This window comes from Peromyscus californicus, unplaced genomic scaffold, assembly GCF_007827085.1.
Source record: "Peromyscus californicus insignis strain IS unplaced genomic scaffold, ASM782708v3 Scaffold_7__1_contigs__length_154581171, whole genome shotgun sequence".
NCBI classification, from domain to species: domain Eukaryota; kingdom Metazoa; phylum Chordata; class Mammalia; order Rodentia; family Cricetidae; genus Peromyscus; species Peromyscus californicus.
Window position 1 is genome coordinate 88,072,783 of NW_026294595.1, and position 11,479 is coordinate 88,084,261.

An 11,479-nucleotide genomic window follows, 5' to 3' on the forward strand; every position below is an offset into this window, starting at 1 on the left:
GAAGGGAGAAAGGGGTTAGAAAAAAAAATGAAACATTTTTCAAACCTCATTAGGATGTACAGGCAGCAAAGTACACTGTCCCTATTTGGTTCATTCAGGCTATTGACACAGAAATAGAACGGGTGCATGGTTTAAATGCTGTTTGTTCTCCAAGTTTCCATACATTGGGTGCTGGGTATGAAGAAGAACGAGATAAAATATAGAACTTTCAAGAAGTAGGGCTTGGTGGAACAGCGGGGTCTAGCTCAGACCCTGAACCCACAGATGGACACTAGCTGTACTACACACCCAGTGTTTATGTCTGCTCAATAATGATATGTTTAAGTCTAAACCCAATGGGTGATGGGAAAAGAGGCCTCCAAGAGTTCTCCTTTCCCTCTGCCATGTGAGGACACCATTAGGAGCCAGCTACCTGTGGAGTTTGAAGCAGGCTCCCATTAAACACTTCAGATCCAGACTTTCAAGAGCTGGAAGCAGGAGCAAGAGAGCAAGACACCCGGTCTACTGGGTTCTTGTTAGTGAACCCCAGACGGACTAAGACAAGCTGGGCCCTAGATAAATAACTCCTCTGAGTTAACGGCTGTTGAGCAGTGAACTTCACCTCGCTAATTATGCTGCTTTTCTATGCCCCTCTTTGACACCTGTGCTGGCTGGTTTTGTGTCAGCTTGACACAAGCTGGAGTTATCTGAAAGGAAGGAGACTCAATTGAGAACACGCCTCCATAAGATGCCGCTGTAGGGCATATCTTAATTAGTGACTGATGAGGGAAGGCCCGGCCCATTGTGAGTGGTATTATGCCTGGGCTGGTCATCCTGGGTTCTATAAGAAAGCAGGCTGAGCAAGCCAGTAAGCGGCACCCCTCCATGGCCTCTGTATCAGCTCCTGCCTCCAGGTTCCTGCTAGGTTTGAGTTTCTATCCTGGTTTCCTTCAATGATGGACTACAATGTGGAAGTGTAAGCCAAATAAACCCTTTCCTCCCCAACTTGCTTTTGGTCATGGTGTTTCATCACAGCAATAGTAATCCTAACTAAGACAACATCATAAGAAAATGATAATTATTTAGGGAATGAACTAGAATTTTGTATTGTTTAAAATCTGCACAATTCAAGCATAAGTCTGATCAAAGATAGTGACAATTTTTGCTGATTTATTAAAGTGCAAAAACCCTTGTTTACAACTACTGAGTTTACCACTTTAAATTTGTGATTTTGTTTTTGAGACAAGGTTGCATTATGCACCCAGACTGGCCTGGAACTCACTATATAAAGCAGGCTGCCCTCAAATTTATGATCCTCCTGCCTCCACCCAATTTTCCAGCGCTTGGATTACAAGTGTGTGCTGCCACATCTGGTTTGGGTGCATATTCCCTAGCAAATTGTTTTATTGAGGTGATTCATATTTCTCTACATTTTGTGCATACAGTAACACTGAATTTTGATTGCACTGTTGCAAAGACATAGACGTTTATAAAGATTGGTTTTCCTAAGTCTTTCCTTACCTGCTCTTCATCTTTGACTCTCTCTCTACATGGGTCCCTGGCAATTATCACTTAAATGACTTTGAATTCCTCATGAAAATGACCTTAATAAAAATCTTCCCCAGGTCTACCTCACAAACTCCACATCCCTCCACCAGTCTCTGACTTGACCAGCTCATTCTAGGAGTAAGTTTTTTTTTTTACCATCTATCTTCTTCCTCTTTCCCCCCACTGTCTCAACCACTGCAGTGTGGGTTCGTCCCATGCCCCTGATTCTCCACAGAACTGGCTTTGTCCAAAGCTCTAATAATTTCGGTGTGGCCATACCTATAGTCCCCTGAAAACACAGTGGTTCCTCTTTTTCTGGTCTTCCTTATGCTTCGTCTTTCTGATCGGTCTCTGTTCGCTTCTCTCTGTCACCCCCCTTCCAGGGCTGCAAGCAAGCTAGGCAAACACCCTACAATGGAGCTACTTCCCCAGGTCCCCCCCCCCCCCCCAGTTCCCTTTGTAGATTCCTGTCTACCTGGCCTTTCTGTGTTGAGCATTTCAAGACTTTGTATTAGGTACTCTGTCTCCACATGTAATGTTTATTGGAACACCTCATTCACACCACAGCCTCAGCCACTCCTAACACGGAGATGATACCAAAAAGCCCTCCTTCACCCAGACATCTCTCCTGTGTTATGCACATCCAGAGTGCCATCTTCACACCTCTTCCCAGACGCCCTGGATTGCCTTAAAGACAAACAACCATTTTCATCTTCCCTATCCCACATGCGTTTAAAACTTTTCTTATTATCCAGGTGGCTGATCCACACAGGAAGACTAAAACCATTTTCCAGGGTGTTCTTAAAGAATTTCAGGAGTGTGTGCGATCTTAAGATAGCCTCAAAGGATGGAGGCCAAACTGGAGGCCCAGTTGTAGGCGAAGTGAGTAGCAAACACGTATTCTCACTGATTCCTCTAGAGTGGGAAAAACCTAGAAAGACTTTAGTCAAGGTATCTGGGCCAAAAGACAGCTGTATTCCTTCTTCCTCTAACTGCAGAGAGAACTATCCAGAAACAAAGTGAGGCTCCTTTTCTGCCCTTCCATGTTTACTCCCCTCTTCCTCCAGCCTTTGATCGGGAGGCAAATATTGCCACTGTGTGGCAAGGTGGAGGTACTGCAGCTCCTTTATTTAGCAAGCTCCTTAAAACCTGCCTGCTCTTCCAAGAATACTATCTTAAGAAGGACCCCCCTCCCCCAATTTGATATGATTTTTTTTTTAAGTTTCAGTTCTCTTTATTTTTTTAAAAAATGAAGTTCCCAAATGTTTTCAAAAATATTTTTGATATTTTTGTATTTAGTAATATAAATATACATTATTTAAAACCATTAGTTATACATGTCTGTCTTAATGGTTTAAAACTCAGTGTTATTATAGTGCTAAGTGTCCAGTGGCTTAAAGTGTAGGGAAAGAAACAGCTGACACTGTAGGAGAACAGTTTGTTGTTGTTTTGTTATTTTTAACTCAAGGCTGTTAGTATTCTGTGAGCTAGACTACTGTCCTGGTTTGATCCACCCCGATTCACCAAGAGTGTCAGCGAGCAGAGGCAGCTTCTGCTCTCCAAAGTCCTCAACCTTAGCAAATGGCTCTCCGGGTCTGTCCTTGCGGCAGTCAGTAGCTTCCCTTGCCTCTGAGGGCAAAATGACAAGAGAAACATTTAGCTATGTCACAGAGCTCTGCTCCACGAGCTGGGAGAAGACACGGAGTGCCGAAACATTAGGTGCAGAGAGGCTGAGCAGTGGTGATGTCAGAAACAGGATTGGGAACCCAGGAGGCAGAGGCAGGAGTATGAGAAACTCAAGGTCATCCTTGGCTACATGAGGTGTTTGAGGCCAAGGTGGACTATATGGGGTCCTGTCTCAAACACCCAATAAAGATTAACAAACCAGCAAAGGTTGCATGCTGCTGCTAATGCACAGAGAGGAGGTGTCTTGTGGTCCTCTTATTAACAGCTCTCATGACTGCATGTGAAGGGAGCCTATGTCATCTGTAAGAAAATCACATTTCAGAGAACTTACGGAGATCAAACACACTAAGGAAACAGTGTGGACACGACACAGACTCGGTTTCCTTGACATCAAAGCTCATGCTGTCCTTTATATAGGGCCACTTCCTAGCAGTCTTTACTTTGTCCTCTTGTCTTGCCTTTGGCCAAGAATGTATACATTTGGAAGATGCTCCTACTCAGCTGTTTTCAAGGTACCTGCAGAGAAGTACTTAAGCTAAATAGAAACAAAGAAATTAAATAACTTGCTAAAAGATGACACCACCAATAAGTGATGGAGTTAGCATTTAAATTAGGGAGCTTTTGTAACAGTTTTTACTAATAACAACCACATTAAATATTCTTTAAATTTACACAAGAATATGTGTACTGTGGGTGTCCTCTATAAAATTGGGGGGAGCACCTTTAAATGATTCTTTCTGATGCTGTTAGAGAATGGAAGGAGCTACTCCACATGGAATATCCAGTTAACTCTTTGAACACACAATACAGACAGATGGATGAGTTGAAACAATGACATATTCACGTAAATAAGAAGTAGGCCATCCAATTAAAACCCAGGATGGACTGGGAAGAACTCAGGATTTGTATTTAGTTCTTTTTTCTCACTATCTTTGGACTATTTCCTGTCAGGTTTCACCTCAGCTATAAGAGACAGAATTCTAAAATGGCTTCAAGATTCTTATCTGCTGAGCATGCAAGAGTCTGCCTTTGCACGCGGTGGAGACTGGAGATAACTGGGCTCTCATCTTAGGTAACAAAGGTGGTGAGAAAGTCACTCCCATGATTCTGTTGCATTGCCCCTATCAGACTAAAGGGGCTTATCCTAGAGAAGTAAAATACTACATAGAACATTCTTGTTCAGAATATTCTGCATGTTGTGAGATGGCATGCTGCTTGAGGGTGGCCTCTAAGAGCCCAAAGGGGCCCAGCTGACAGCCATCAAGCAAAAGGGAACTTTGCTTGACAGCCACATAGAAACAAAGTCTACCGATCACCATAATGAGAGTAAAAGATCCCACACCAGCTTGGTTGCGTTGCTGGTCAACACCTGAATTTAGCTTGGTGTGACTGAATGGAGTGAGACAGCCAATGCTGTGACCAGAGGTAACTGACAAGGGAAACCAATGACCTGGCTAGTGCTGTGGTAATTCACTGTAGAGCCACAGTCAATGGAAGCACAAGTCAACAGTCATCCCTTAGGGGAGAGTTGAGTTCACTACGACAGCTCATTACTTCAAGGATAATGATGGGAACTCGTTAACTCCGATTTATGGTAACCCATGCTCTTTCATTCCTCCTTGCCTTTTCATCACGCTCCCCTGAGGACTTCCTATGCCAACTTCAAAACCTGGGTCAAATGTTACTTCTAAGAAGCATTTCCTTATAGGCTCTCCCCATTCCTGACCAGTCTCCTCTCTTTGTTCCATGGAAGCAGTGTGTATCAGGATACACTGTAATGACCTTTTGCCAGTTCCCTTCTCCCAGTTAGCCTGGGTTATTTAGGCCAGAGCTGGCCCAGCATCCTGCAGAATGGCAGGCACATGGAGGGTGACACATAGTTGGAGGCTGAGTGAAGAGAATGGGGTTCTGCATAAACAAGGCTAGGGCAGCAGGAAGAACCTTTTCCATGACAGCAGCAGAGTGATTAGCCGCGCACTTCACTGGCAGAGAAAGGGCAGATATTTACCATCTCAAACCAAAGCATTGAATAAACAGGAACAGGTGGCTGGTGCCGTGAAGGCTTCAGATTCTCCCTAACTGAAGAATGGCAAGGAGTCCTATCTGATTCATCTTGCTGCAAGTCGTTCCCTGTAGTTGCATGCTTGCAGATTCAAATGATTTGGGATAATCTCCTGAGCTCAAATGCCAATCAAAATACACAGCAATTTCAATGGCTCAAAGTGATGGGCAACAATGCAGAAATGGGAGTCATATATTAACACTATTCACAGCATACACAGATCTCTGGAGCAGACAGCATTGTGAGCTAATCACCACAGGGAAAAGTATGCATCATCTATCCATCAGAAACAGCACTTTGCCAGATGTGGCTTTTGAGAGAATCCAACATGAGAATTCATATTTTTCTATGAGATCCATTGCCCACTCCCAAGGGGAAGACTCTTTTTATATATAAGTAAACAGCAAATCAATGAAATACAGCTTTCAACTTGAAGGTTTATAAGAACATTACCAGGAACTTGGGAAACTGGGAAAATTCACCAGAGAGGTAGTCTTGCCGTCCTCATGGCTGTGCTATGTATGTACCACCGTGCAGAACACAAAGGGGAAAGAGGGCCGGGATACAGCTTAGCCCACAGAGTGCTTGCTTAGTATGTGGCCCGCAGCCCCAGCTTCCCTCCTCAGCTTCTCAGGAAGTTGAGCTCCCATCCCCCAAATCTTAGCACTTGGGAGGTAAAGGCAAGAGGATCAGGAGCTCAAGGTCATCCTTGACTACATAGGGAGTTCAAGGTGAGCCTGGTCTACATGAGACAGCCCAAACAATAAAATACCCCCCCCCCCAGCAAAACAAAAAATCCTGGTAAATGGAGGCCGTAGCATGGAAACATTGTCAGTTAGGTACAGTGCATACCTTCAATACTCTGTGGCCCAACAAGATTCATGGCCTGGTGAGCGGGGTATTCCACACGTGGCCTGGCAATGCCTAGCTGCTCCATAACGCCATGGAGCAGCCTCTGGATGTCTGTTTCAGAGACCCGATCAGGAGTCCGTGGACTATAAGCAAATGCTGGATTCCAGTCGAACATCAACCAAACCAAAAGGCCAGACAGCAGGACAGAGACCATCCTTGGGGCCATTTTTAACCTGCAGAAGAAAGGACCAAGTCTATAACTTGGCCAAAATTGGCAACTGTAATAACACTACTGTGGTAATATAATCATGAATCACAAGTTGAGGCTGAAGGACCACCCTGAAAGGAGCCTACAGTGAAACATTCTAGAGGTTTGCGTTTGTGTCAAGTGTCCAAGGCAGGTAGGAAACCCCTGTGGGAAAGCAGTAAAGAGACCAAAGTGTCTAGGGTAAGCAAGTTCCTCCTCTAACTTGCTACCTGAGACGTCTAAGCTGGAATAATGGTTCTCACACCTGTGGTCTGTTTTCCTTGCAATCTAAGTACTTTCTGTTTTGAGAAAAGGAGGGTGGTATTTTGAGTTTTCCCAATTTAAAAGAAGAAGTTAGGGAGATTTAATCAGTAAAAATTAAACACACACACACACACACACACACACACACACACACACACACACACACACGAGTGAGAGAGAAAGTTCTGGAGTGGTGGCAAAGGGTGTTTAACTCAGCCGACAAGCAATAGAAGATCCTGAGCAGAAGAACTGTGCAGCTCAGATGCTGCCCTGCCATGTGGGAGGTGACATGAAAGACATTTGCTTCACTGTGTGCCACCTAGGTGATGTTGGGCAAGTACCCCCGCCTCCTCTTCTGCAGAATGAGAATAGTAACAACCTGCCTTACAGAGTTATTGTTAGGATAAAGATCAAAATCATGGAAAGGAGCACGGAGCAATGCCAGGTGCACAGTGAGGCCCTGCGCTTCTGTTCCCGTGTTGGCAGCGTCGGTTCAGGGTTCACAGTTCTAGAAGCTGAGATCTGCGGAGGCGGCAGGGAGGAGAGGGAAGACAGTGAAATGGGGTGGGGGGTTGGGGGGGCGGGGATATGTGGGCTGTCAACCTGCCCTACATGTTGCTGTCCACGGACATGCCTGCAGAGCAAGGAAACAGTATGTACACAGCGTCCCTGGAAGCTGCTTGTTTTGAATGGGTGCTTCAAGCAACAGCCAGATAAACCTTTTTGAGCATTCACAGGGGTAGGGATTGAAACAGTGGGGAACAAGCCAAGCATCATTCCTAAAACCGAAATAAATATTCGCTTCAGCTAATGTCTTTTCTTCCTTGCAGCTAAAAGCCTTTCCTGGCCTTGCTCATCATTGAACCGAGGACGGCTGTTTTAACAGCATAATCTTCAGCTGTGATGAAAGGGCCAGATGCAGGCACCAGGCTCCATTATCTCCATCTTTCTCCATGAACTCCGAATACAGGATGTTTTCTTGACTGGCCAACCAACTGAAGAACTACCCAATCGCCGCTCTCGGAACTCTTCCTCCCACCCCTTATTTATAGCCAACCCTTGTAATCCCCGCACCCATCCTTTGTCTGACCCCAGCCTCAAGTTCAAGGATTTCTGGAGGGCATCTTTCCCTACCTTATGAACCCAAGTACTCACGCGTTCTGCCGGCTGCCTAGCCTGGCTGCTTCACTGAGGAACTCACCGTAGGGCCGCGGGCGAGCTTGTTGCAATCTGGTCCAAAGCAGGGAACTGACGAGCTGGATAGCTCCTGCGTCACCTCCCTCAGCATCCTAGCTCCACCCCGGCCCCGCCCCTAGCAGGTGGAAGAGGCCTTCCCAGGGTTCCTGAAAGGCATTCCAGACGCTTGCATCTCTGGCCTGGAGCCTGCACTCCAACCCGGCATTCTGAGTGTCTCTTCACTGTAAGACTTCTCCAGTGCTCCCTTTCTGCATCAACCCCTACAAACGTTATTTACCGCCTTTATCAGTCTCAAGCAGCTACCTAAATGTAGACCACCGCTAGATAGTACACCTTTAATTTTGCCATCTTCTAGAACGATTTTTAAATTAGCATACAAACGGTTTCCTACTGACATGTTCATAAGCCTCTTTTCTTGTATCTTTTCCTTATTCCCTCGCTTAAGCTTTCCCTTTCATAGTCCAATTCAGTCTCATGACCTACACTCACACAGACAGATAGAAAACTTAAGAGACCCATCTATGAGAGAAAACGTGCATTTGTCCTGAATGTGGCAATGGCAGTGGTGACTGGGAAAAATCCAAGTCCTAAGGGGTCCTGGTGACAGTGCCACCTCTACCCTGCCTTTCCTTTAACCCCTCAGGGTACCTGGAGGTTCTGAAAGCTGTAAGCATTGCTTCTAAAGTTCACCAGGAGAAACCATACTTCAGGACATGCAGAACTTGCCCAAGCAAACCTGCAATTTATTATATTTCGTGGTGCCAGTGATGGGGCCCAGATTCCTAGCCCTGAAAGAAACCAAGTAGACACCACAAAGCCCGCCCATCCAACAACTAGGACTGAGTCCTTTGGGGAAACTTCTGGGAAATAGTAAGTTCCATGATGAGGTTAGAATTCAGCTCTCGTCTTGCTGCAGCTTGGAGCAGCAAACCCATTAGCATTTTAATGCAATGAAGAGAGGCAGGGAGATTTGTGAGAGGGCTTTCTGTGGCAAGCCAGGCAGCCTTCCCAGCGGTTTTTCTTCCCTGGATGCTTTTTGTTTCAATCAACATGACAAATAGCCGCTGACTCCAGGTTCAAAGCTTATGATGGTACGCAACGTTTATTACTAATGAATACTGTTTATCCTCAAGTTTTCTTCAAAATCGGTCAGTTACATTCAACCTAAGGTTGGAAAAATGGGTCACCACATCTTGCTGGCCGTGTAGTCGCCTGAAACATACCAAAAATGTCTATAATTCACACTGTGCTGTAATTTAGACAGGGTATGTAAGCCTTCGTTCTGCTGACAAAGTGGTGAGAGAAAGAAAAGAAATTTTATTTTGGCACACAACTGCTGAGATTTCAGTACATGACTGTGGGTTCCACTAGTTTATGAACACACAGTGAGTCAGAACAGGACGGTGGGAGCACATGGAGTCGGGATAAACAGTAGAACACATAAGGTGTACTGCTCAAAGACACAGCCCCAGGGACCTACTTCCTCCTCAAAGTTCTACATCAAAACAGTGCCACCAGCTAGGTACCAAGCTCTCAGCAAGAGCCTGTGGGTAACAACTCACATTCCAGCTCAAATACAAGACTTTTCCCAGGCTGGTCTCAAATGATCTTTACTTACTTCAGCCTCCGGAGGAGCCGTGACTACAGGCACGTACCAGTACACTTGACTAAGATTATATTTAAAATAAGCCATGACTCATATATATCCTATACTTGATGATTCTCAAAATCATACATTAAGTTCTCAGTGACTATAAGATGTTGCTCCCAGGAACCTAACTTTAGTTCTTTGCGTATTAAAATCTGCTCATTTCTTATAAAAGAACACATATTAGGTTTTTATACTTAAAATGATAATTCTTGAAGTTACTGTACACATCACTTTTAACTTTGGAAAGCACAAATGTATACTATTTGATCATACAGCCCATGAATTTAATAACAATCTTCATTTCGTATAAAAAAATGAATACAGGCCGGGCGGTGGTGGCGCACGCCTTTAATCCCAGCACTCGGGAGGCAGAGGCAGGCGGATCTCTGTGAGTTCGAGGCCAGCCTGGGCTACCAAGTGAGTCCCAGGAAAGGCGCAAAGCTACACAGAGAAACCCTGTCTCGAGAAAAAAAAAAAAAAATGAATACAAAGATGAAACCACATTTTTTTTTTTTTTCAAGACAGGGTTTCTCTGTGTAGCTTTGCGCCTTTCCTGGAACTCACTCTGTAGGCCAGGCAGGCCTCGAACTCACAGAGATCCACCTGCCTCTGCCTCCCGAGTGCTGGGATTAAAGTCGTGCGCCACCACCACCTGGCTGAAACCACATTTTAAAGCTTTTTCGACTCCCAAATAGGAAATGATCTGGAATCTTAAGTGTCAAGGATTTTGTAGAATTTTTCTTCATTTTTAAAATTGAGATAAGAGCTCCATATCCCACATCTCCAAATCCTGAGTGCTAGTTTTACAGGTATACTCCAGGCACTAGACACATTAACATCATAGAGGAATTCCTAGTATATGCTGAGAGTTCAAAATGTTTCAAATTTGTTTTTGTTTTTCAAGGCAGGGTTTCTCTGTGTAGTTTTGGTGCCTGTCCTGGATCTCTCTCTGTACACCAGGCTGGCCTTGAACTCACAGAGATCCACCTGGCTCTGCCTCCCGAGTGCTGGGATTAAAGGCGTGGGCCACCGCCGCCCTGCTTGTTTCAAATTTTGAAGCACTTGAGCTTGATGTTTTAAGGATACTCAACCAGTGAAGCCTATGAAAATATTCCAAAAATTTGAGAAATTTCTCTTCTTACCAATTTTAGGTAAAGGATCCACAACCTATTCCAGCTATACCTAAATGCATGGCTAGTCTGTTTTGATCAGATAAATATGAAGTTTAAGACTAGAGAGCTTTAGTTTTTATGTAAACCATATACTAGTTCTGGGGAAGGATTACTAAGGAACATAGGAAATAACCTTGAAATAAACAGAAATCTTGGGGCAGAAGAGATGGTCTGTGGTTATAAGAGCACTTCTGTAGCTAGAGTTTTCCTGCCTGGCCCACAGTCAGGACAAATCTCTCTCACCCACCAGTCCCACAGCCACACAGACCCGACCAAGTAAACACAGAGACTTATATTGGTTACAAACTGTATGGCCGTGGCAGGCTTCTTGCTAACTTTTCTTACAGCTTAAATTAATCCATTTCTATAAATCTATACCTTGCCACGTGGCTCATGGCTTACCGGCATCTTCACATGCTGTTCGTCATCATGGCAGCTGGCAGTGTCTCTCTGACTCAGCCTTCCACTTCCCAGATTTATTCTCCTCCTTGTCCCGCCTATACTTCCTGCCTGGCCAATGGCCAATCAGTGTTTTATTTATTGACTAATCAGCAACACATTTGACATACAGACCATCCCACAGCACACTTCTAGCACTTAATGCTCTTGTATAGGACTTACGTTTGGTTCTCAGCCCTACACAGAGGATCCAGGTTCAGTTTCCAAAATCTACACAGAGGCTCACAACCATCCAGGGTATTCAACCCCCTCTCATCTCAGAGGAGAACAGGCACACGTGTGTTATATTTACATGGGTTTACATACATAGATGCAGCCAAAACACTCACACATATAAAATAAATCTAAAAAATAGCCACACA

General features: G+C 44.7%; 1 protein-coding gene across 2 annotated transcripts in view; it reads right to left on the bottom strand.

Moving 5' to 3' along the window:
- Scg5 (secretogranin V) overlaps window positions 1-7,968 on the bottom strand; it is a 45,843-nt gene extending 37,875 nt beyond the window's left edge. The window contains exons 1-2 of one of the 2 annotated variants that reach the window (XM_052726539.1): window positions 7,840-7,968; window positions 6,128-6,360 (exon numbers count right to left, since the gene is read on the bottom strand). In XM_052726539.1, the coding sequence (XP_052582499.1) occupies window positions 6,128-6,353 (226 nt within the window). In that variant the 5' untranslated portion in view covers window positions 6,354-6,360; window positions 7,840-7,968. Of the gene's footprint in view, window positions 1-6,127; window positions 6,361-7,793 lie in introns of both variants that reach the window. The other variant, XM_052726538.1, reaches the window with a different exon arrangement.
- Window positions 7,969-11,479: the final 3,511 nt, after the last annotated feature.